The sequence below is a fragment of the Phytophthora sojae genome (assembly GCF_000149755.1).
Source record: "Phytophthora sojae unplaced genomic scaffold PHYSOscaffold_1, whole genome shotgun sequence".
Taxonomy (NCBI): Eukaryota; Oomycota; class Peronosporomycetes; order Peronosporales; family Peronosporaceae; genus Phytophthora; species Phytophthora sojae.
In genome coordinates this window covers 8,406,759-8,430,914 of record NW_009258115.1, presented here as the reverse complement: position 1 = coordinate 8,430,914, position 24,156 = coordinate 8,406,759, and the positions used below count along the sequence as shown (strand labels likewise).

Sequence of the window (24,156 nt, the reverse complement as noted above, 5' to 3'; positions counted from 1 at the left end):
GTTCCTTCCGGCGACAGAAGTCACCATTGAGGCGCAATTATTCGGTCGTGGACCCCTCGGCTCCGTCTTTCGTGGGGTGTTATCGTCTACTCCAGTGGTAGTGAAGTTTTTTCGCACTGATGATGTGGTAGCTGACGTAGGGATGCTACAGAAGCTGGGGAAGGAGCTGAATTTGCTGTACGAGATAAACCACCCGAACCTAGTGAAGATACTCGGTGCCTGTCATGTGAGCTTGCCACCGTTCATTGTGTACGAAGATATTCCAAGCGGCAATCTCAGTTCGTTTCTTGCTCGGTCTGAAGACAACAAGCGGCAGATGTGGGGGAAGCTCCACCAGGCTGCCATCGGATTGGACTATATCCACAAGAAAGGCTTGGTGCACGGCGATCTCAAGCTGAGTAACATACTGGTGAGTCGGAGTGGCCAGGTCAAGCTGATGGACTTTGGCTTGAATGTGTTGCGGGCATTCTACTCCTCTAGCCAAACTACATTGCGTTGGAGCTCTCCGGAGTGTTTGAAGCGACGACCGACGTTCGCGTCGGATGTCTATTCGTTGGCAATGTGCATCGTTGAGGCTGTTACTGGTGTACGGATGGTGACGAGAACGGCGACGCGACGTTGAATAACCTTCATCCAGCGGGGACCGCGATCTGGATCGAGACCGGGGTCGGTGCGAGAACCTGCTCGACGATCGCTGGGGTGATCGTGAGCGGCCATGACTTTGACATCGCTCGTAAGGAGGTCGGGACTGCGAGGGATCAACGTGAAATGTCGCCCTTTGAACAAACTGGGGTGCTGCAGTGGCGCCCGAGCTGGGGGTCTTGGAAGTGGCGTCATCATCGGCACAGGAGGTTCGTCCGCGCACCAAAAACTTCATTTTGGCGACTTTGAGCCGCGCCAGGTCGGAAGCGCTGGGCTTCCTGCATCTCTCGCGCAAGAGCGTTCAGGTCACCCCGCGAGAACTCCCGTGCCTGCATTATTTGGTCTTTCCCTTCAAATTCGAGTAGTGAGAAATCCCGAAGGGGAGAATCTCAAACACTTTCCCAGACCAGTGTGCAAACCAGGGCCTGTGACGGGTAAGTACTTGAACAAGCCGACGTTGCAGCAGACTTCAACCTGTCGTGTTGAGTCAGCGTCATGTGGTTGAACGGGTGGAAAGAGTTGGGCGAGATTTCCTGGATGGTGCACACGAACTCGCTGTTCTAGCGCTTGTCATCCTCGTTGAACAGTGCACATGGCAGTTAGACAGTTGGGTTTTCAGCTTCAAATGAGATTCTCTAGAGTCGAAAGCTTTCCTGCCATAACTCGATTTCATTTGCCCTTGTTCTTCGAGGAGCCGAATCGGACTGAAGTATAGCGTTGCGGCTAACTACCGTAGGCGCTGCTCGAAGCAGCTAGGAAACCGGTGATCGTCAATTGTGAGGTCTCTGCTGAAGGGAGGCCAGTGTACCCGCGTCTTAATAGCTGATAAAGATGGGTTCACGCCGATGATGATCGTCAAGAGGGACATAGTAGCGTTATGCGGGTGCTCTTCAAGAACGGAGCTCGCGTTGATGAAAGAGCGGTCGGAGGGAATGCAGCTCTACGCTTGGCGGCTGAAAGTTGACATCTCGATGTCTGCCGGGCTTTAATCGGTGATGGAGCCGATTTTAACGCAGTTGTGAGCGTACTGACGAAAGCTGTTGCTGGAAGGCCATCAAATTGCTTCTGCAGTATGATTCCCTCGCTGACGCCAAGCCGCTGTGGAGAACGGTGCCACGAAAATCGTGAAATTGTTGCTGGATCATGTTAAGCGTCTCGACGCAGTTGATGGTGCAGGAATAGCGGCGCTCATGGTCACTTCCCAGGCTGGTCACGACGCGGTTATTGGACAACTTCTCGGTCGGAACGCTAATATCCAGGCACATACATTTGCTGGGAGTATACCGTTGCATCTTGCGGTGAGAGGTGACCACTTCAAGACTTGCCAATTGTCGTTATCGTACGGAGCCGAGATTGATACCGCTGACGACAACGGCGTCACACCTGCCATGGGAGCGATAAAATGTGATTCACCGGAGATTGTCGAGCTGCTGCTCGGTGCACATGTAGACGTCGCAGCGATATCGTTGGGTGGTAAGACGGCGCTGCATTTTGCTTCTTCATTTGGGGCCCTCGCAGTTGCAGACGAACTTTCGGATTCATCAACAAGGGTCAACGAGGTGGGCAACCGTGGGTGGGCACCGCTGATGGAAGCTGCAGATGCCGGACGCAACGATATCGTGGTGCTTTTGCTGCAGAAGGTGAAGATAAATGTCAAGTCCGCCAATGAATACACAGCACTGCACTGCACTACGCTGGCGGGGCATAATTGCACCCAGACGTGCCGCTCCCTTCTCACGAATGGTGCTGTCACTGACTCGAGAAATAATTAGGGAGCCTCTCCTGTGCTGATTGCAGCGGCACAAGGAAATCCGAACGTGTTCGAGCTTCTTCTGGCTGTAGATGCACGTATGAGCGCCTGCGATTACAGTAAACGGACGGCACTACAGTGATGCGCTCGGTATTGGGATCGAGCGTGGAGCAGATGTGAAGGTGAAAGATGACCTTAGCACAAAGATGTGAGGCCGTTGCCAGTTTAATTGAGAGAAAAGCTGTTGTGAACACCTTGGTTGAGCAGTGGCTGGCAAGATCAACTCGTATCTTTTTTATTAAAATTAATGCTACTTGTAAATTTTCACAACGCAGACACAATAAACACGCAAATTACTTGGGCGCTATGCGTTTGAAGCCTTGCTCTCCGAGGAGTCGAGGGACCACTGTGGCCTTCCTTTCGAAGTTCTGCTTCTCATCTGCAGCGACCAGCATCATATTTCCCAGGTCTACAGAAAGAGACTCACACGGATCTGGGTCTTCGGGTGACAGCATCACGATATCCACGATCGACCAGAACATATCGCAAGTCACCAGCCCTTTCGCGACAGGTTGTTGCCAGCCAAAACAACTCATGGTGAACGAAGCGTTAATGCGGACATTACCCTTCTAAGCACATCAAAATACATATATTAGCACCGGGGCCGTTTTAATCGCCGCTGAGAGGCACCTACCTCTATGAAGCGACCCTCCTTCGCGTTCTGGATCAGCTCGTTGCCAGCCTCGATGCCCTTTAGTACTCGCTCGATAGGCCGCTTGGTGGTGCAGAAGCTCTTCTCCTTGAAGCTGCTCGCCTTGAAAATCTGACTCAGTCCGTCGCGAGTGCCCGAGATGAAGTGCACCGCTTGCGTCTTGTCGTGTCGATGCTTGTCAGCGCCATCAGACCGTCCTGGGCGCCAGCCTTCAGGTCTATGTCGATGAGCTGCTTCGTGGCGCCAACTGCGGGGAGGAAATTGGTGACCCTCTCGAACGCTTGCATCCCCGTGTCGATGGCGGAGAGAGCTTTCGAGTGGGCGCCCCGGAACCAGTTAATCTGCCGGTCTTTTTCCTGCTTGTCCTTGTCAAGGGTGCTAATTTGTCGGTCTTTGTCCTGCAGCAGCAACACGAAGGTGTTGAGCTGGACAGTCTTGGCTGCCAGCTCGGCTTCCAGTTGTTGCTTGGTCTTCAGCTGCTCCTGTAGCTTGGCGCACTCCGCCTTGGCCTCGAACACGTCGAGGGCTGCACCACCGCGCACGTCTTCTAGCTTGGCCTCGTGGCTGGCTCGGTCCTCCTCCAGCTTGGCGCGCAGCTCCTTGCCCTCGATCTCCAGCTTCTCGGCGCGCGCCTTCTCTCGGTCCAGGGACTTTCGGAGGTCGTCCGCCGGCTGCTGCTGCTGCTTGAGCGTGGCCTTCAGCAGCGCGACCACGTCGTCCATGCCGCCAGGTGAGTTGTTGCTTGAAGGGGGAGTGTTCTCCGGCTCATCATCCGCTGCCTGGGCCGCCTTGTCGACTCGCGCTCGCTTGGGCGTCGACATCGTCGTGCCTTCTTCTGATTTTGGCGGGAACTGAGCACGTTGAATTGAAATTGGGTTGTATGGTCAACATAAATTTTACCCCTGCATGAAGGGTGAAGGTCAAGTTCCGATGAACGAAACGCCACAATATATTTCTCAAACATCGCGAGACGTAGTCTCCTCCTTCTTCGCTGGGCCAATCAATCACTTGTGGCGCATCCGTTTTTTTCTTCGGCGCTTGAGTCTCGCGTACAGTTTCCGTGCTGCGCTTCTGCTGATTTCCTTCAGATTGGCACGTATCCTCCAGCGCACCAGTCGCGGAAGACCCCATTGCATCCGACAGATCTTCACGTGCCAGTGTTTCAACATCAGCAAGGAATTCCAGCTTATCAATGACCCCCTGGAGCTGAGACCTCTCTGAAGGATCCGCTTTGAGCATCGCCTCAACCACTTTCCACACGTGGTCGGCCATTTCATTTGGCTTATCAATGACCCCACCATTCCTCAGCAAGTCACGGAAATCATCGTCACCCAGGAAGGCGAAAGGAGGCTCGCCAGTAACAGCCTCAACGATGCACATTGCCAACGAATAGACATCCGACGCGAACGTCGGTCGTCGCTTCAAACACTCCGGAGAGCTCCAACGCAATGTAGTTTGGCTAGAGGAGTAGAATGCCCGCAACACATTCAAGCCAAAATCCGTCAGCTTGACCTGGCCACTCCGACTCACCAGTATGTTACTCAGCTTGAGATCGCCGTGCACCAAGCCTCTCTTGTGGATGTACTCCAATCCGATGGCAGCCTGGTGGAGCTTCCCCCACATCTGCTGCTTGTTATCGTCCGAGCGAGCGAGAAACGAGCTGAGGTTGCCACTTGGAATATCTTCGTACACAATGAACGGTGGCAAGCTCACATGACAGGCACCGAGTATCTTCACGAGGTTCGGGTGGTTCATCTCGTACAGCAAATTCAGCTCCTTCTCCAGCTTCAGTAGCATCCCTACGTCAGCTACCACATCATCAGTGCGAAAAAACTTCACTACCACTGGAGTAGACGATAACACCCCACGAAAGACGGAGCCGAGGGGTCCACGACCGAATGATTTCGCCTCAATGGTGACTTCTGTCGCCAGAAGGAACCAGGGGGGAAGTGCACCCGGCGTTATCGTGGATATCGCCGCGACAGTCTTCGACGCCGAGAGCATTAGTTCCATCGACTCCTCGCGGTGGTGGTCATTCCGCCGCTCTACCTCAAATCAAACTTCAGGGTCAGCCAAGCTTCGACCTGAGCTCGTGGTTCTTGGAGCTCATGGGCGACGGCAGCGGTGCCAGCTGAAAAGACACAGAGCTCTGCACTATCTTTCATCAATTGTCCCTCCCAAACCGTTGACGCTGGGATGCCAGTCCCTCGGAACAGCACCGACACGTCCTTATAGAGCTGGCGTAGCTCGTCGACCACAGTTTGGTGCGCGATAACGCGATGGATGAAGTCTTTCGTGCGGTGGCAGTTGAGGAAGCGTAGATACCGGGTCAATAGCTCAGCGTACTTGGCCAGAGGTTCGCTAGAGGATTGCGCTGCGCTCCAGTCGAGAGAATTCGGGTGAAAAGGGTTTGCAGTCTGCCGTACAGGCGCTCGCACGACGCCTGCATTTCGTTCATTTGACTGCAGAGCTGTGGGATGCTCGAAAGCACTCGCTCAATTGACGCCACGTCTTCAGGAACTTGCCCGCTCATGGCTTGGGCGGAAGAAACTGCAGAGCTTTAACTTTGAGAGCAAACGCGTGAATTTGTGGGGGGCCTGGGATGCGTCACGTTCCAACTGTAAAACATGCTACAGTCCCAGCATTCGTGTTGTGTTTTTGCTTACAACCACCTTTTGTACTTGAAAAACAACACAATGAGCCCCGCAACCACGATCATGACCGCCCACCAGATGAAGTATCCGTAATGATACGTCGTCTCGGGGATGTACGGGAAGTTCATGCCGTACACGCCCGTGAGGAACTGCGCAGGCAAGAAGATCGCTGCAATGAGCGCCAAAATGTAGCTCACGTCGTTCTGCTGCGCGGATCGGGCGTTGTTGAAGTCGTCCACGAGGCTCTTGCAGCGATCCAGGTTGTGCTCGCACTCCTCTTCAGTGGACGCGAGGTCCTCCTGCACGTCGGTGAAGTACTGCAGCGTCTCGCCTTGGTAGTCGTTCGACGCGATGAGCTTGGAGATGACCTCGCGCAGCGGCTTGCAGTGCGTCTGAAGCCCCTTGATCTGCTTGGAGCAGGCGGCGATGCGAGTAGAGTCGAAGTACCGCTGATCCAGGGACATCAACCGCTCAAGCATGATCAACTTGGCGCCGAAAGTCTGCGAGATGGGCGACAACTCGTGCACACAGACGTCCATGATGGTGTACACGAGGAACGCGGTGCTGTGCTGGCGGACTTTCGAGTACGACGCATGCAGCCGCTGCTTCAACGCCGGCCACAGCGTATCCCCCGATCCCTGGACGCTGATGAGGACCCCCTCCATGACGTACAGACTGAGCTGCTCCGGCAGAGTCATCACGTGGCCGGTATCCAGCTCCTTGAGTCTTGTTTCGAGCTCGGATTGACTCATATTGTCGAAGGGCGAGTCGTCTTCGGGCAGCACGAACTGCGAGGCGCGGTACATGTTCTGGTACGTCTTGACCACGGACTTGTGGCGAGGGTGCAGGATCTGGAGGATGAGGAACGAGTGCTCGTCGTACTTGACGTACTTCGGCCGCTTGAAGGCGGAGCCCAACGTGTCTTCAATTGCCAGTGGGTGCAGTCGATAGCGGACGGAGAGACGACGCATGAGGAGCGTGTTGACCCCTTCGACATTGATCCAGCGGACTGACGCCCAGTTCGGTTTGGTCGAGTAGATGAAGCTCTTCACCTCGTTGATGGGATACACGCTGCGAATCCGGTCTGGGGAATACTCAATCGAGCCGAGTTTTACCGGAGACTTCAGGCTGTCATACAGAGCTGGCATCGAGTGCAAGAACGAATCGTTGAAGAGCTGAGCGAGCTTGATCTCCTGGATGGCGCACACGAACTCGTCGTACGAGATGTCGCCGCTCTTGTCTTCGTCCACCACGTCCACGAAAGCTTGGAACTGTCTGTCACTGTCACAAGCGATGCCCATAGCCTCCAAGCCACAGCGGAACCCCTCGTACGACAGCTTTCCCTGATCTGTAGCAATTATGTCAGTAATGAAGAGGTAAATACCCCACAAAACACCATTTTCACGTACCGTTTGGCTTGGAGAGTGAGAAGAGTTTGGTGATTTTCGTGTTGGTAAGGTCGAAGTGCGGGTCTCGGATGGAAAAATCGTCTTCAGCGTCCACTGCCCCGAGGGTGTCCGACCATTTGACAGCGTCTGCGGCAGAATCGGTAGCGCCGAATGGGAAGATGTGGAGGATGTCCTTGCCGTACAACGTGAGGGGGTGCACCGTTGTGTTGGCTGGTGGAGTGGACGGCGTCTCCGTTGATTTCCCTGATGAAGTTGCGTCCTGGTTCGCTCCGGAATTGCTGCGGAAGCTGTTGCCGCCCCCAGTGCTTCCAAGGAGAGGTGGAGTTGATTCGGAGTCTGCGGTGGTAGGGGCATTATTGTCGCTGGCTAAGTTGATGGCAATGCGCCGTGCACTGCCGTCCACCCGAGCACCGTCGTCCGAGCTCCAGTCGAGGGGCTGATAGGTCGTGGGGATGTCGGACGCCGAAGGTCTCAACGTGTTGTTAGACCGGGACTCGGAGCTGACGTCCTGTGCTACAATGGCGATCGTCTCGCTATCCGCGGAATTGCTACGCGGCAACAACGCGTCTTTCATCTTGGCAGTAGGATACTGTAGTCTTGGGCTTGAGCTGGTACTTTGGCGAGTGCGCCGAGGCATGCGCCGACCATTTTACTGGATACCCCTCGGCATGATTTACCCGATTTTCATTTTGCTCCTCCGCTGTGCCCGGATCACTTCGGTATGGCATGCACAGGAAGGTTCCTCTTGTGCTGGTGTAGCGCACAGGCTGCAATCCCACACAACATGGGACCTCAGACTTCGCATTGCAAGTGGTCGAACAGCAAGACTGAAAGTCACGATGAGTCTGCGGACGGCCATGGGTGACCACGTTTTCGTACGGCTCCAAAAGAGGAATGGCGGTGGTTGACTCAAGACGAGCATGCACGCGGTACGCAAAACCGTTGCCGTTGACTTCAACGTCCTTGAGGCCAGCGGCCTGAATTCGATCCGTTTGCCTTGGACCAGACCCTTCAAGGGTCACCCTTGCAATGATTGCAAGGCGCACGTGCCTCCACGGCGAGGCGACCGCTGCAATCACTTGGTGTGTCCTCGACCAAGCCGCTGCGTGGCGCGGCGACGCTATTGCGTGGTGGCCGACAGGTGCACGAATCACACTTGATACATGTGAGCAAGATCGCTTGTCGAGCAGAAGATCGTTGAGTGGACGTAGTTCGCCGCTTGCAGGCTGCAAGTTGCGATGTCCACTGCTGTCTAACCGAGCCTCATTTGCCGATGCTGCGGAGAGCTCGAGCTGGCAAAACTCGCGAGCTGCTTCTATCGGATAGTTCTCCGCAACAGAGTTGCCGACCCCCCCTCGTAAACAGTTTTTTTTTTTTCAAAACCAAGTCTCCAGACTCCAGAGAACTCGGGTCATTATTGTACCTCCAGCAATCCACCGCCACGATGCCGACCACACCTTCTACGAGCCCGAGCCCGTCTACTTCAACAGTGGGCTCCCCTTAAAACGAGAGCCAAAAGTCGCACAAAATGGGCTCCCTCATGGTAAGTACGAGATCAAGGAGCCCTGGTTCCGGCTCCCCATTGGCTCCCCTCCAGGGCTCCCCAAATTTAGCTTCAAATCTATGACGGGCGCTTCATAGTAATAACTGATTGGCCAATTTTACCTAGACTTAAGGCGAGCAACTTCGCGTGATCGATGCGCCACGCTAGAAGATCGAGCTCAAAGATCGCCACACTAGAAGATCTCGCGCCGCTCATATGTGTACAGCCGCTCCGAGGCCACCCCAGCGTCGCCGATAGTCCTTCCTTCCCCTCAAGGAGAAGCCCTCTTTCCTATGCCTTTTCAGGTTAGAACCTGGAGATACTTCAATGACGGCCAATCATCAGCGAGATATTTAACACAGGTGAGGGGGAGCCCTTAACGAGGGCTCACAGATCTGAAGGGCTCCTTTCACTTAACCTATTGAACTCAAGAGCCCAGGAGCCCGAGCTCGCGACTTTTTGGGTTCACCCAAGAGCCCAGGAGCCCGGCTCTCCCCAGGGCTCGTAGAAGGTGTGATGCCGACCTTCATAAACATCTTGTTGATGAAAACACTTACCTACACTGGAGGCAGGATGACAAAACTTACAATTGGCCGAAACTCACGCAACACTCGGTTTCACTATTGAGCAGTCGTTAGCCATCGATGTCACGTCAAGTTGACGCCCACATCTTTGCTCCTGTATCCGATTCAACATGGTATAATATCTGGCATCCTTCTCGCCATAACACCGCCTGTTCACCCCATTCTGTGTGTCACGACACAGCCAGCTGGTATGCGTTACTGCGCCCAGCCGGAGAGTTCGGAAGCCTTCCATCGTTTTTCATGTCACTCGCGAATTCGCCTCAAACAACACACCCGCAGTGTATATGACCGTCGAGGCGTCGTCTTCGGCGAGCGATTGCGCGGACTCCAGGGCCCCTCCGCCGCCGCCGCCGCCACCAACGTCTTCCCCGTATCCCCCTGCACCGCCCAGTATGGCTCGTTCCTCCTCGGGCTCCTCTGCAGCCTCCACAATCAGCCTCGAAAATGTGTCAAAATCCTCAAAGTTCCAGCACAGTTCGACGGCCTCCAGCTCCAGCTCGTCGCTGCTGCGACTGGTGAGTGTAGGCGACTCCAGCGGCAGCTCAACCGCGGGCTCGGTGGGCTCCGACGCCAGCTGCAGCGACGACGACGTGCACATCGAGGCCGTGACCCCCCAGCCGACCAACTGGGCGTCCAGCGACCGCTGCCGCTACAACCCCGTGCGCAGCGACGGCTGCACGGAGCCGCGGAGCTGCCGCGACTGCCTCAACATCGACGTGGGGGAGGACGTCACGTGCATGGTGAACCAGTACGGCCGCTGCGTGCAGAAGAACCCGGCGACGTACGTCAAGGCGCTGGACTTCCGGTACCAGGAGCCGTCCAACGACGGCAAGCAGTGCGACGACCAGAAGGTCCAGTTCCCCGCTGATAAGGTGGACTATTGCCCCTACGGAGACAAGAAGTGCAAGCAGTGCAAGGACTCGGTGTTCCAAGATGTGATGCAGGGCCGCATCAACGGCTCGTTGACCAAGTTCTGCTATGGGGAAGAGGGCTGCGTGTGCATCGCAGTGTGTGAAGCTCCGATCTGGAAGAGCACGGTCGGCCAGACAGTCTGCAATGGCACGGTGGTGAACAAGGACTTTGATAGCCAACACGCCAACACTTACGGCGGATCCAATGCAGCGGACGGACACGGAGGACAGCCGCTGACCAATATCCTACTGGAGGTCGTCGGTGCTATTGCAGCAGTGGCGGTCGTTGTGGCGGCCGTGCAGTTCGCCCGCAAGCGGCGCAGGATGAACAACGATTCATCATCGTCGAGTGGATCAAATAGCAGTGGACAGGCTGGCAGCACGCAGGAAGGAGGGGAGGATGGTGCTGCGCCTACGGACGGATCTGTACCCATGGCGGTTCCCGTGGCGCCACAGTTGAGTCTATTCGGCTGGCAGGCCATGAGATCGGAGCTCATTGAGCGCGAGCAATTGCTGCTCGCAGGCGTCGAGGACTTCTCCAATGTGCGCACGGGATACCTGCAGCTGCTGGACGTGGACGCCTCGGCGCCTCCCCCAGAAGAGGACGAGAGCTCTGCACCCGTGCTGCTGGTCCCATTGGCGGGTGCGTCCGCCCCGTCGTTCTCGCCCAGAGGCGTCGCTGCCTTCGCCTTAGCACCGTCGGCTCCGCCGGTGTCGCCCTCAGCCCCACCGGCTTCCCCCACCCTCCTCGAGGAAGAACTATTGTGAAGTGTAAGTGCTGTGGATAGTATTTATTAAAAATGCCGAGTTTGCTGCGGTGCCTCTCTCTATTACATGTAGCAGCGGTGAATCAAATTGAGTCGACCACCGACTTGCAGTCCGCCGTCTGTCAGTTGTCTTGGAGCTCTTCGATACCACGCCGGAAGCTTAGTCCCCAGCGCGATTACTTCGGAGTCGCGACGGCTGGCTCCTCGCTCTTGCGATGTGGAGCTCCAGCAGAAATGGGCCATCCAGCACATCGACAGAGCTTTCCTGCGCGCCATCGGTCTGGATGTAACCTTCGCTCTTCCCAGGGTCTCCCATGTCTCGAGATCGAGGCTGGTTCCATAGTCAAATCCTGTGCATGTGCCCCGCGCATTTGAGAGGAGGGCAGGCAGAACGGAACTCGTCGGCCAAGGCCCCCAACGCGCTACGCGTCTGCGATGGCTCGCCTCCACTTCTCGAGGTACAGCGAGGACGCAGACAGCATCGAGAGCGACAATGACAACACAGGGTTCAACCAGAGTCGAGGACTGCCAGCCCTGAACCGGAGCGCGTTCGAGCACAGTCTGAACCGCAGCGGGTTCGATCAAAGTTTCAACCGCAGTGGCTTCGAGCGCGGACTACGGATCGACAATGCGCAGGTCTCGGCGATCCCGATCCTCAGTCGCGTGGACAACCCGCTTATGAGCTCGGTGGTGATAATGAATGGAGCAGAGTCGGGCATTGACAGCCCTGGATGGAGGAAGGCGGAAGCAGAGAACGAAGGAGGAGGTGGAGGAGGAAGAATGCTGCCGTTCCCAGCACTGTCCAGGAAGTTTGAGGTGAATTTGGTCTCTCGATGGCATATCGGACTGCTAGTGTCCACGGGGTTTGCTGGTCTGTTGATGATGTGCCTCAAGCGCGGCGTAATGCCGCTTCTCGAGCACGAACTGAGGATGCAGCCGTACCAAACGGACGCGGTCTCCGTGCTGGTCATGCTTCCGTGGTCTTACAGCTTCCTCTGGGGCTTCATAGCGGACGCAGTGCCTATTCTCGAGTCCAGACGCAAGGCGTACATTATTCTCGCGTGGATGCTGACTATGCTGGCGTGTTTCGGCATGGCTCTACTGGACCAGTTCATTTCGTACCGAGCGGAGGAAAACGACGTCACCACAGCAGATATCCTCAAGCATGCCGACTCGCTCATGAACTTGTACATGCTTTTCCTCATGCTCGCGAACTTCGGCTGCATTGTAGCACTGGTGATCGGGGAAACCTACGTCATCGCTCAGTCTCGACGCGAGCGCATGACTGTACGAGGAACTGCACTCGGCACGCTGCTAACGACTCAATTTGTCGGCGAGTTGGTCGGTCAATTGATCTCCGACTACGCCATCTTCGACATCACCAAGGTCGAGTCCACGCCCAAGGTGACCATCCGCCAGACTATGCTGTTCTGCGTGTTCTACACGATCGTGCCCCTGATAGCACTCTGCACCTGCTTCTTCGAGAAGGCCGACCCGCCTCCGATCAACATCGCGCGTGACCGCTACAACCGCGTCACGGTCGGCAACCTGGAGACGTCAGCGTCCGAGCTCCAGCGAGCGTACATGACTGCGGCTAATTTCTACCAACGTTTGAAGCTCGCTACGCGTGGACACTGGAAGCGCCTGCGCAGTGCTTTGGGCAGGGAGTCGACGTCTCGCGTGACGAACTTCTTGATCGGCTTTATCTTCCTCGCGGAGTTTTCGCTCACGTACCCGACGAATCGACTGGAGGAGTGGTGTGGCATGAACCCACGATACGAATCCATCAGCCGCACGTGGATGGAGGTGTTCTCGCTGCTGCCGGCTATTCTGTGGAAGTACTGCTTCCTCAACTTCGACTGGCGCTGGAGCGTCTTCGGCAGCTTCGTGATCATCACCTTGACGCCGCAGTTCGTCTTCTACCTCATGGCCACGCTCAACCCCGGAGCGAGGAACATCACCATCTACGCGGTGGTGTCGGCGCTCACAGGCTTCCTCCGCAGCTCGATGGTGATCCTCGAGTTGGCCATCGCCATTGAGATCGCGCCGGTGGGTGGGGAAGGCGCCTTCGTTGGTATAATCGTGTCAATCGCCTCGAGCATGCGGCTCATGGCCAACACGTTCTCGAACGTCATCGGCTTCATGTTCAACGACCAAGCCGCAGCCAACGGCAGGACGGACCCGGACCGGATGCAGGTGGCGTTCGCCTTTGTGCTGTCACACATCATCCAGATCCTCGGCCTGATCGCGCTCGTCTTCCTGCCCAAGCAAAAGCGGCATCTGCAGCGACTGCATCGCTTCGGCACCAAGGACGACAAGCGGACGGCCTGGTGGATCCTCGGCTGCCTCGTGTGCTCGTTCATCGTCAGCACCGTCTTCAACGCGCTGGCGATCTCACCCAGCACCTCGTGCATGGGTATCGTAGGGGGAAGTGGGTGTTGATAGAAGTTCTCTAGCAGTAAATATCATAATGAACGTACTATTAAACGCGGCACAAGGTTCCCAATCAAACTTGCCCCATGTTGAAGACAACTTAAAGTTGAAGTTGATTTGCTGCGCGCTTGAGAGACACGTGGAGACGGCTTACTTTTTGTTGATCACTTTGAAGTGTACATGTACCTGGTATTGTGAATTCCGGCATAATTGCCAATTGGGGCCGGTTGGGCGAATCGCTGCTTTACAAACGCCAAGTCATTCGTCAATCACCTAGATGTCTGGAGCGACCCTTCGGGGCGATTACAGTCGTACTTAAGCAAGTCATATGGGAGTTTGTATGGCCGGAGGAAATTTTGAGTAGAACCCACAATGTACACTCACACCCGGATTGGCTGAATTGAACTGGATTGTAACCAATCAATCAGCTTGTGACACCGCGTCATCATTAAGTTCTCATTCCAGAATCTGCCAACGGGAGGGAAGATGAAAGTCAAGTGCGGCGTCGCGGGTATCGCGGAAAGCCCGCTCAGTGTGTTTATGGACGAGAACGTGTCGGTGGAGGAATTACGGAGCGAGATCCATCGCATCCAGTTTTACCAGTGTTGGAAGGTCGTTGGCGAGGAAGGCGGCGGCGAGCGAAGCGAAGTAGGGTAGGAGAGAGGACTTGTGCCCGAAGAGGAGCAATGAAAAGTGATTGAGCAGGGCTTAGCGAAACTAGGAAAAATCGAAACGAGCTGCAGCGTGCCTGCGCTCTGCTACATGTACCCAAGAGCGTCCTTGGTGCCCTGACTCTGCTGCCAAGCTGGTAGTCTCTCGCATCTCACATGATGCCCCTAGACATTGGCTCAGATGATGCTGCGAGTCGGTGTCTGATCTTCAATAGCCCACGGCGGGTACTGCAACTCAGTTGAAGATCTCGACACTGCGAATCGTGTTCGACGCCACCGCGTCAGCGCCCAACAACCAGATTCCTGCCTCCAGACTGCAGCTCTTCTTGGCGGAAAAGGATGGTGGCAACTGGGTGACAACGAACGACGTGGAGGCCGGCTTGTGCATCACGGATCACATGGAGAAACTGGGGGTTATCGGCAGGAGACGTTGCAGGATCAGGCAATGCTCACGTGCTGGTGCTGCTTCCTACAGCGACTGTCTTCTGCAATGTGGTTGGTAAGGCGGGCACGTTCCCTGTGAAAATCGACCAGAACATGTCGGTCGGCGAGCTTAAGGAAGTGATCAGAGAGAAGCAGCAGTACCAGCTTCCTGCTTCCACGATGGAGCTCTTCCAAGAGGAGAAGGATAATGGCAAATGGGTGGCGGACAAGGTTGAGGGCGGCGTGGACGTCACCGAGTACATGACGCAACTGGATAATGCGGAGGCACGGCTCAACTCTGTGGGTTTATCGTCAGACACGGCAGGATCTGGCAACGATCGCGTGTGGGTGAAGCTTTCCACAACGTCGTCTATCGGACGAGTTACCTCTGTACACTGCAGTAGCGGAGCGTCTCAAAGACTTGGACGGAGTAAAGCAGCTGATGACAACGATCAAGATGCTGCAGGCGGACGCAGAACTCGTCGGGCACTGGGAAGACACAAATGGCATTCAACCTCCAGGGTGTGACGTCTTCCACATGTTGTGCACGGCCCAGGGGGAAAGACCGACAACAGTCTGTGTACGGATCCTTCGACCAACGGTCGGCGGCATTCAGAGCGTACATCGATAAAGACATGACGCAGAAATTTAAGCTTTGTGAAGGCTCGGTTGGTGATTTTGAAGAATCGGAAAGGCTGTTCATCTACGGATTCATCATCGCAGCGCTGGGCGGGCTGGAGGAGTATTCTGGTTTGGAAGCCTCACGGAGCGACGTGAAAACCGCGCTCAGCAACCGCCGTAAGAAGACAGACAAGACTTTCGTCTTCTTCCTTGACGAATTTCCTCGTGTCGGCAATCTGAAGGACGCTGAAAAGAATGCGAGATGGAAAAGAGCACGAATGATGAGGAATGTGTTCCGTTCCTTTCGGATTGTGGTGGTGGCCACCGCCACCAACGGCACAGCGCGCGATCTCGCGACCACAAGGCGCGATTCTAGGGTTGATTCGTCGTCGAGGGGCGAGACTCCGTGGTGTGTGGTGGTTCCGTCATTCCCCGCTTTTGCCACCAGTGCGAACGTGGACGCGCCGTGGCTGTGGATTCTCAAGCACAGCAGGCCTCTCTTCTCGTATCGAGCCCAGCTGTACATGAAGGATCACCCGTTTGAATCGAGTGGGACAGATCAACTTGAGTATTTGACCGACATGGCGAAGACGTTGGCGGGCCAGTTTCGTGCTTTGAAGCAGTTGTCAGCAACTGGTGAGTTTGAGTTGGGGCAGTTCTGCATGCTCTTGTGTACTAGTTACAAAGAGGTAGACGGCCGTGTAAATCTGATCGTTGGCCACTACGGACGCTTTCGCGAGACGGCACCTTTCACGCTGTATCTAAGTGGCGCGACAGAAGGGTTATTCAAGCAGATCGAGAATGAAGAAGGAACACCTGCAGGCAAAAGGATGGCAAAATGGGATGCTCGTTGCAAACTGCCGCTCCCTGAGGAAGATATTTTGCTGCACCTGGCACTGATGGTCGACGAGTGCATTCCTGCTGAAGGTGGAAAGGCAGCAAAGGTACTTCGCCCACTGCGATTTCCAGTGCACGAAGAGTGGCAGCAGATCAACATGCCATGCGACACAAGTAATATCCCGGCGAGGTCTCACAGTGGCATATCACTGGAAGCGTTGGTGGCAGCGGCAGTCGTCTTGGCAAGCCACCGAGGCGGCTTTTATGGAGTGAAGTTCCCAGAATTTTTGGGCAGGCTGCTCTTTGAGCTGGGCGTTGAAAAGAACCCCGAATGCGTCAAAGAGCTTCCGAATCAGCTGAAGCATGATACGATTATCCTATTTTTGTCGATCCCGAACACGGAGTGGCCGGGCGAGTTTCTGCAAGAGTGGCAGCGCAGAGGTGCCATGTTTGCGAACGTGAAGCGTACCGCCGATGCTGAAAGGATCGATTTCGAGGTTCTTTCAAACGAAGAAGACGACAAAATCTCCCTCGCCGATGAATGTAAGACTCACGAGGTACTTTCGGGCATGCAGATTGCCGAAACGCATCTCTCTGGTGGAAGCAAGAAGGCAATCTGTGACGGGGCACACAGCACTTCTTAACAGAGGAAGCAGGAGTATACAAACTCCAAGTGAACAGCCGTTCACGTGTCCCTGGTCTGAAGGGGACGACTTGACTTGAAAAGCGGTAGATCTAAGACTGAATGTATTTATAGGTTGGTACAGATTTGGGCTGCATACAAATCCTAAGTTCCCTATAGTCTGTGTCATACAAAATGTATCTGTTGGCTCTGAGGTCGCTTGGGTCACTATCCAGGGAGTGACCGATGTAGCCATCCCGGAATAGTGACAGGGTCACTATTCCATGTAACCCCGTTACATCCTCCCCCACTTAGATTCGATCTTATCGACCAATCAGAGCGAGGTTACGCCGGCGACTCACATTTCACTCGCAAAGTCGAAATCCATCGACAACGGCGCGAGCTTTGGCGCCTCGGCTCCCGGGCCTCACAGAGCAACTGGCGCATCGCCGAGCAAGCCGCAGGGTCTCCACGTCGACCGGAAGCATGCCTCCAAAGCGCAGTGCGCGCAGTGAGAAAGCACCTCCGAAACCGCGGGCCGTAGGGCCGAAGACCAGGGCGGCCAAGGCCAAGGACGAGTCGTCCGCGCTGATGGAGGCCACGAAGGCGGCCGAGGAGGTGGTGCGCTCTCGTAGCAGCACGCCGGAGAGTGGCCGTCAGGCCGGGGCTCGGAGCAAGTCTCCTGACGCCGCGCAAGGCAAGGAGGAGAGTCCTCGGGGCCATAAAAGCCCGACTCGCGACTGGGAAGCCGCCGTCTTTGACTGCACGATGGTCCAGTACTCCGGTGAGAGTTCACCCGACGACGAGAACGTCTCGGAGGGCAGCACGCACGCTGCCGAAGGCACGGAGCTGGCGGAAGGCGACATGACCAACGCCTCGGCCGATGCAAAGGCCTCGTCAGAGAAGGAGGCGGAGGACGCCGAGTCCGACTCAGGCGACAGCAAGCAGTCGCACGACGAAGTCGCCATGGTCGACGCTGGGGTCGTGGCCGAGAAGTCGCCGAGCGACGCGGGCTCCAAGCCCAAGGAGGTGCTGGCATCCAAGCATCTGACGCTGGCACAAGGTCGTGAGCGTGCCCAAGCGTCGAAAGCGGCTGCCGCTGCGAAGGCCGCCGAGGCCAAGGCGAAGAAGCGTTCAGCTTCCAGGTCGCCTCGCGGCTCCACCTCCAAGCTGTTCATCGACTCGGAGTCTGAGGACGAGGAGGGTGCCGTCCACGATCCCAAGGAGCTCTCCAACAACCTCGACGAGCAGCAGCAGCAATACCACGCTGCTAGCTCGGGTGCGTATGCCAGGCAGCCGACTGCCACGACTGCCATCGAGTCTTCTTCAGGCGGGGATGCCACGTACCCGCAGGGCTACTTCCCGCCCGAGCCTGGCACTGGTGCGCCAGCGCTGTTGGAGAAGCTCTCGGCTCCTCGTGGCCTTATCGGCGGGTACACCTTGAGGGGTTCCTATGAGTGTGCTCTTGTTGAGAAAGAGCCACTCTTTCTTGGCGACGTTTAAGTCGCCCGGTGTGTGCTACTAGCACCACACAAGCTCACACTGAAGGAGTTCACCACGCTTCGCAAGAAGCCGGAGGACAAGGGTGGACTCCATCCTGTGTGGGGTTTCCACTGGGCCAAGCCGAATGACAACATGACCTGGAGCGAGGTGGAAGACCTCTTCTGGCGCTACGTCCAGTGCAAAGGGTATTACGACTAAGAGTTCAAAGAACTCCGTGAGGATCGCACTCTGTCCGCAATCCTGGAGGTGCGCGAGCTCCGCATCGAGTTCGCTCAACACGTGAGCAAGCGCAAGCTTCACTCGAAGATGGACGAGCTGAAGCAAGAGGCGAGAGCCAAAGCTCGTGAAGAGCGTGGGCGTGGTGCGGCTACGTCTGCTACCGTGCCCCGGGTACCGGCCAAGAAGCCAAGGACTACTTACGAAGCTGCCGCTGCTTCTCGTCCTATATCGCAACAGCCTTCGGGTAGTCTGCCTGGAGCTGCTCAACGGGCTCCCACGAGTTATCCGACTCAGGGTAACCCCTCCACTTCACGAGCAGCTGGCGCTTGCCATGGAGCCGCCGCTCCCGGACGGCTCGTTCCACGTGGTAGTGGATCTGCCCATTACGATCAAGGAGGGCCGGCGGTGGCCTCGCACGGCCATGGCTACGAGCCTGAGGCGACGCAGCCGTATGTTGGGGCCCCGAGTCAGGTGGTGGCCCTGCAGCAAGAGGAGATTCGTCTACTCCGGGACCGTGTGTACGTCCTCGAGATCGCGCTTGGCGTCGGCCTTGGTGGTGAGGCTGCCGCTCGTGCTGGTCAGCCTGGTGCCGTGGAGCAGCTCCGTGAGGATGTTGCCTCGCTCTATCAAGAAACTCGCAGTCTCCATGGCCGTGTGGATCGTCGAGCCGACCTGTCGTCTTACGACTCGCTGCGAAACCAGCTCGCTGGCCTTCGGGCCGAGCTTCATGGCCACGTGCCGTATCCGGAGCAGCAGCAGCCCCACTCGTATCAGGCCCAGTTTGGCCAGGGCTCGTACGGGGCCCCTGCGTATTCTGCTCCGATGTACGCCGCGCCGTCTTACGACCAGCGCGCGTATCAGGCGCCTTACCGCGACCCGACGCCGCGCTTCGAGGAGCTGCGCTCTTCTCCACCGGGCCACCCACCGCTTCCTGCGGGGCAGCCAGAGCCAGAGGGTCATGGTTCCTCTTAAGACGATCCACGTAAAACGTCGTGAGAGTCGTCATCGACTTGGGCAAGTCTATGGTGTACGCTGCGCCATGCCGGCTGAGGACCGTGAAGGGTCCAATGAAGCGGTGCTTCAGCTTGTTGCTCTCGACCGAGCTAACAGTGTTTAGCGGTAGGTTTCTAGTATATAGGAGAACTAAATCCCCAACCTTAAACACGTTCATGTTTCCTCTTCCATTTCGGTCAGAGTACTCCTTCTGTTTATCTTGGGCTTGCGCCATGGTGTCTTGCACCCTGTTGATTATGTTCAGCCTGTCTTCGGCAAACGAGGACAGTTGCTTCCGCAAGGTGGCTGGACTCACGTCTGAGACTTGGGAGGAAAAGGTTTTCCAAGCCTCTCCCCCACTTAGGACCGAAGCCCCGGTACTGCCTCGTAATGTGAGCGGCACCTGAGGGTGGCGCAACCCGTTCAGGTAAAAGGGCGTAAGGCCCGTCGATGCATGTACCGCATTGTTGAGTGCGAACTCAACCATGGGCAAGCGATCAGCCCAAGAGCGGGGCATCTCCGCGCAGATACTGCGGAGCGTGTCTTCGAGCACGCGATTGACGCGCCCCGTCTGGCCATCCGTCTGCGGGTGGTCCGCCGTCGACATCGACAGTCGCGTGCCGAGAAGGCGAAACAGCGTCTGCCAGAACGTAGCGGCGAACCGCGGGTCTCGATCAGAGACAATGGTCTCGGGCAGACCGTGGTGTCGGAAGACACAGTCCATGAACAGGCGAGCGACATCGTCGCCAGTGACGGTGTCACGAACTGGAGCAAAGTGGACCATCTTGCTCAGACGGCACACGAAGGCAACAACACCAGTGTTGCTACGGTCAGCGGCCGGAAGTCCGAAGACAAAGTCGAGACTCATCGACTTCCAGCAGTCCGCTGGGACCTGCAGGCTCTGCAATGGTGCCGAGGCGTGACCGGCAGGCTTCACCCGCTGGCACGTCTCGCACGTACGGACGTAGGTGGCGACCCACTTGTACATGTGACGCCACCAAAACATCTGCGAGACAGACGCGTACGTCTTCTCACGGCCGAGATGGCCACTGGATGGAGCGTCGTGCGCCTCCATCAGGATGTCGTACTTGAGATCCTCGTCGTTGGGCACGACAATACGGGGATGATCCTCTGGCTCGACCCTATAGTGGAGCAAACCGTCAGCCCACTCATAGCGGTGCAGCCTTGCACGTTGTCGGGGCGTGAGCCACTCAGCCTTGGCTTCCGAGCCAGCGGCCAAGTACCGCACAAGACGTCCGAGACTGGCATCGTCTCGGTACCCCAGCCTGATGCGATCATACAGATCCGTCGTGACCCGACTAATATGAGCAAGCTTGTAGTCGGGTCGGCGCGACAGCGCGTCGGCAAGCACGTTCAACTTGCCCGGCTTGTACTCGACACGGAAGTTGTATTCCGCGAAGAATGACAGCCAACGCGCCATCCGCTGTGAGAGATGCTGTGTGTTGACGGCAGTCCGCAAGGACGCGTGGTCTGTATAAACGACAAAGGGTGTCGAGCCCAGGAGGTGCACTCGGAACTTGACAAGAGCGTACTTCATGGCAAGTAGCTCCTTGTCGTGGACTGGATAGTTCCGTTCGGCTGCCTTGAGCTGCCTGGACTGGGACGAGATGACCCGTTCGCGGCCTTCATCGTTGGCCTGCAATAGCGCACAGTCAATTGCGTAGTCAGACGCATCACAGACTACGCTGAAAGGCTTCGTCTCGTCCGGCAATACCAGGGCTGGCGCGCGCTGTAAGCTCGCTTTGATGTCGTTAAAAGCATCTTGATGGCGACGCTCCCAGCGCCAGTCGACATCCTTCTTCAGGAGATCCGACAAGGGCCGTGCCAGCTCGGCGTAGCCTGCACTATACTTGTGCAGGTAGTTGGCGAGGCCCAACCACTGTCCTAGGTCCTTCTGCGACCGAGGTGGCGGCCAAGCCGCGATGGTTTTCACCTTCTCCGGGTCCGCCCGGACCCCGGCGCTGCTGACGAAGCAGCCCAGGACCTTGATCTCCTCAGCTGCAAACACACACTTGTCGATGTTGGCGTACAACTTGTTCGCCCGCATGACTTCGAACACACGTCGAAGGTGCTGGAGATGCACCTCCATGGCCGTCTGGCCTGCCTCGGCACGGCTGTAGACAAAGATGTCGTCAAAGTACGTCTGTGTGAACGCACGCAATGGTCGGAACAGTTGTGTGACCAAGCGATTGAACGTTGCCAGGGCGTTAGAAAGCCCCTGAGGCATGACCAGCCACTCCCAGAGCATACCGCTCGGCGTGCTCACAGCCGTGAGTGGGATGTCGCTCTCGCGCATCAGGATCTGGTAATATCCGTCCACACGGTCCAGCGCGCTATACAGCGTGCAGCCGGCCATGTTGTTGAGCAACACGTCCTTGCGCGGGATCGGTGTCTGCGCAGGCACTGTCGCGCAGTTCATCTTGTTATAAGCATGAACCAGACGCCACTTTCCGTTCGGTTTGCGAACACAGAAGGTAGGCGTCGAGTGCGGGGACTTCGACTCCCGCACCATGCATGCCTTCGCCTTGGCGGCAAAGAAGGCATCAATGACTTCACACTGATCCCGGGGAAGAGGCCATTGCCTCGTGACACAGTACTTCGTGCCCGGCACGAGATCGATCTCGTGCCTGATTCCCCTGTCCGGAGGGAGATTGGACGGTGGATCCTTGGACACCACGTCCTCGAACTCCTTCACCAAGGGGTACACCGGGTCCCGGGGGTTCTTAAGAATCTCAGAGCCCATGCGCGACGCGCGCTGTCTCTGGAACTTCTCCAGGACTGCCTGGTCCATGAACGAGGACGAGTTCAACTCGGCCGACGTGGACTCCGGTCGGAGGAGAACCAACTCTGCGATCTCCCCGGCCTTTAGCTCGGCCAAGAAGTCTTCCATGGCGAGCTCCTCAAGGTTCAGCAACTCTGAAACCTCGGGCAGAGCTGTAAGCTCGACAGCTCCTGTCTTGACCCGACGACCGGTCACGCCGTCGAAGATGTGATAACACTCTTCGGCGGCTGGAGCCTTGGCTGGAGGCTCGGAGTCGCTGGCGACTGGCGTCGTCGGCCACACGACTAGGCCCGGCTTACGACGTGACCCTCGGGTGTCTTCGTCTCGTGGCGTCGCCTTGACGGCACCACCGATCTTCTCGATCTCGTGCGGAACTACATTACCCGCCTTGTCCTTGAGCGGAACTTGGTTACCCGCCTTGCTGGGTGGAACTATGTTACCCACCTCGCCGTGTGGAACTTGGTTACCCACACCAGGAGCGCTTCCAGCGACTCCCGCATCAGTTATGGTCTGCGTGACCTCCTGTGGAACTATGTTACCCACATCGGAAGCGCCTGGAGTACCTTCCTCATCAATTACGGTCTGAGTGACCTCGCGTGGAACTTGGTTACCCACGCCAACGCCAGCGGTGCCTTCTCCAGCAGCCCTTGCTGCCTGCGGTACTTCGTTACCCGCGTGTGGACCTACGTTACCCACCTGGTAGGTGCTGTCCGGCACCTCCACTCTCAGGCCTTGTCCGGCCCGGTCGGAGTCGTCGTCAGTCTCGACGGACCCCAAGAACTCATTAGATGCTGCTGCGCCCTGGCGGCCCTCGCGGGCGCCCCAGCTGCTGCCAGAGGTGGGAACATGACTCACCAAAGCTCGGTCAGAGCGTGGGGGACGGCTGGCCCCGATGGCCTTGCCGCGCCAGTCGATCCAAGGCTCGTGTTTCTCCAGCCACGGCATACCAAGGATCAAGTCGTACTTGTCCATGTCTAGGACCAAGAACGGCTCCGTGCTGTCGAAGTCCTCGAACTTGACAGTGAGGTCCATGTGGACCCGAAGTACTTCTACCACCGTACCGTCGGCCAGTCTTACCGAGACCAGCCCGTTGCCTTTGCTGCCTCGTAGCGCATCGGCGTACTTGTCGCGATTGCGTGCGACAGTCTGGCGGCGCACAAAGTTCTTGGACGCCCCAGAGTCGATCAAGATTCTCAAGGGATGATCGTATCCCGGTACACTCGCGTGCACCACAAGCAGCCCACCGCTGCCCTTCTCCGCTTCGAGAGTACAGAGACTCTCAGGGGCTACGTCCCCATGGCGTGCGCCACCCGCACGCCCCTCATGAAGACTTAGTGTTTCCCCAGTAGGGCGCCCCGCCCCTACTGGTGTCCGGCGTTCCCCTGGTTCCTGGGGCGCGGCTTCTGCCAGCGACCCTTAGAGCCAAAGTGTAACGAGGTTACACGCACAAGTGGCTACAGTCACTTGTTACTCTAACAGATGCGATGTCTGTTAGAGGTTTGAACACTTCCTCGACCTTGGTGTAAGGTACACCAATGGCTACATACATTTTTCGACCACCACGACGGGTGGTCCATACACATTTAGGATTCCTATTGGCTGAAAGCAGCCAATGAGTGACTTGCATGTTAGCAGAATCCTGCCAACCAGCCGTTGGCAGATTCCTAGTTTAGAATATTACATTTAGAGGAAGTCAGAAACATAAAACAAAAATAGCAGTTCTCATCTTTTACCAAAATCCGCTACTTGGAGTCTTTATCTTGTTTAAAGTATACTCGTGGATCTCGAGTATACTTAACTCAAGTAAAAGAAACCCACGCTTCCTCATACACGTGCGCATACGTGTAAGCCGTAGTAGTGAGCCAAGGTAGGCCCACTACTCAAAGGGCTTCGAAGAGAACTTCTTCTTCAGTCCTCCCGCGGGACAAGCACGTTTCATGTGCCCAAGCTTGCCACAGCCGTAGCAGCGAATGTCGCTCGGCTCGGCCATGCCCAGATCCATGGGAACCGGCCCGTTGATCGCTCCATTGCCGGAGTTACCATTAGGCGCACCGCCAGA

At 56.6% G+C, this 24,156-nt stretch overlaps 7 protein-coding genes across 7 annotated transcripts; 5 read left to right on the top strand and 2 right to left on the bottom strand.

Moving 5' to 3' along the window:
• Window positions 1–40: 40 nt before the first annotated feature.
• Window positions 41–586, top strand: PHYSODRAFT_379003 (hypothetical protein; the record flags this gene model as incomplete). The annotated part of the gene is made up of 1 exon (XM_009518088.1): window positions 41–586. A coding segment is annotated over one exon (546 nt), but the record flags the coding sequence as incomplete, so codon positions are not given.
• A 3,808-nt stretch (window positions 587–4,394) lies between these two features.
• PHYSODRAFT_471110 (hypothetical protein) lies at window positions 4,395–5,108 on the bottom strand (the record flags this gene model as incomplete). The annotated part of the gene is made up of 1 exon (XM_009518087.1): window positions 4,395–5,108. A coding segment is annotated over one exon (714 nt), but the record flags the coding sequence as incomplete, so codon positions are not given.
• A 593-nt stretch (window positions 5,109–5,701) lies between these two features.
• On the bottom strand, window positions 5,702–7,741 carry PHYSODRAFT_349283 (hypothetical protein; the record flags this gene model as incomplete). The annotated part of the gene is made up of 2 exons (XM_009518086.1): window positions 5,702–7,106; window positions 7,168–7,741. 2 exons carry the CDS (start codon window positions 7,739–7,741, stop codon window positions 5,767–5,769), a joined length of 1,914 nt encoding a protein of 637 aa, XP_009516381.1. The 3' UTR covers window positions 5,702–5,766.
• Window positions 7,742–9,686: 1,945 nt separating this feature from the next.
• PHYSODRAFT_469273 (hypothetical protein) lies at window positions 9,687–10,973 on the top strand (the record flags this gene model as incomplete). The annotated part of the gene is made up of 1 exon (XM_009518085.1): window positions 9,687–10,973. The coding sequence occupies one exon, from the start codon at window positions 9,687–9,689 to the stop codon at window positions 10,971–10,973; it is 1,287 nt and encodes a 428-aa protein (XP_009516380.1).
• A 434-nt stretch (window positions 10,974–11,407) lies between these two features.
• PHYSODRAFT_470931 (hypothetical protein) lies at window positions 11,408–13,414 on the top strand (the record flags this gene model as incomplete). Its single annotated transcript, XM_009518084.1, has 2 exons — window positions 11,408–11,520; window positions 11,572–13,414. The coding sequence occupies 2 exons, from the start codon at window positions 11,408–11,410 to the stop codon at window positions 13,412–13,414; spliced, it is 1,956 nt and encodes a 651-aa protein (XP_009516379.1).
• A 477-nt stretch (window positions 13,415–13,891) lies between these two features.
• Window positions 13,892–16,601, top strand: PHYSODRAFT_322666 (hypothetical protein; the record flags this gene model as incomplete). The annotated part of the gene is made up of 5 exons (XM_009518083.1): window positions 13,892–14,053; window positions 14,292–14,505; window positions 14,552–14,847; window positions 14,882–15,021; window positions 15,056–16,601. The coding sequence occupies 5 exons, from the start codon at window positions 13,892–13,894 to the stop codon at window positions 16,599–16,601; spliced, it is 2,358 nt and encodes a 785-aa protein (XP_009516378.1).
• Window positions 16,602–17,065: 464 nt separating this feature from the next.
• PHYSODRAFT_322665 (hypothetical protein) lies at window positions 17,066–19,273 on the top strand (the record flags this gene model as incomplete). The annotated part of the gene is made up of 3 exons (XM_009518082.1): window positions 17,066–18,026; window positions 18,105–18,253; window positions 18,329–19,273. 3 exons carry the CDS (start codon window positions 17,066–17,068, stop codon window positions 19,271–19,273), a joined length of 2,055 nt encoding a protein of 684 aa, XP_009516377.1.
• Between the last annotated feature and the right edge of the window lie 4,883 nt (window positions 19,274–24,156).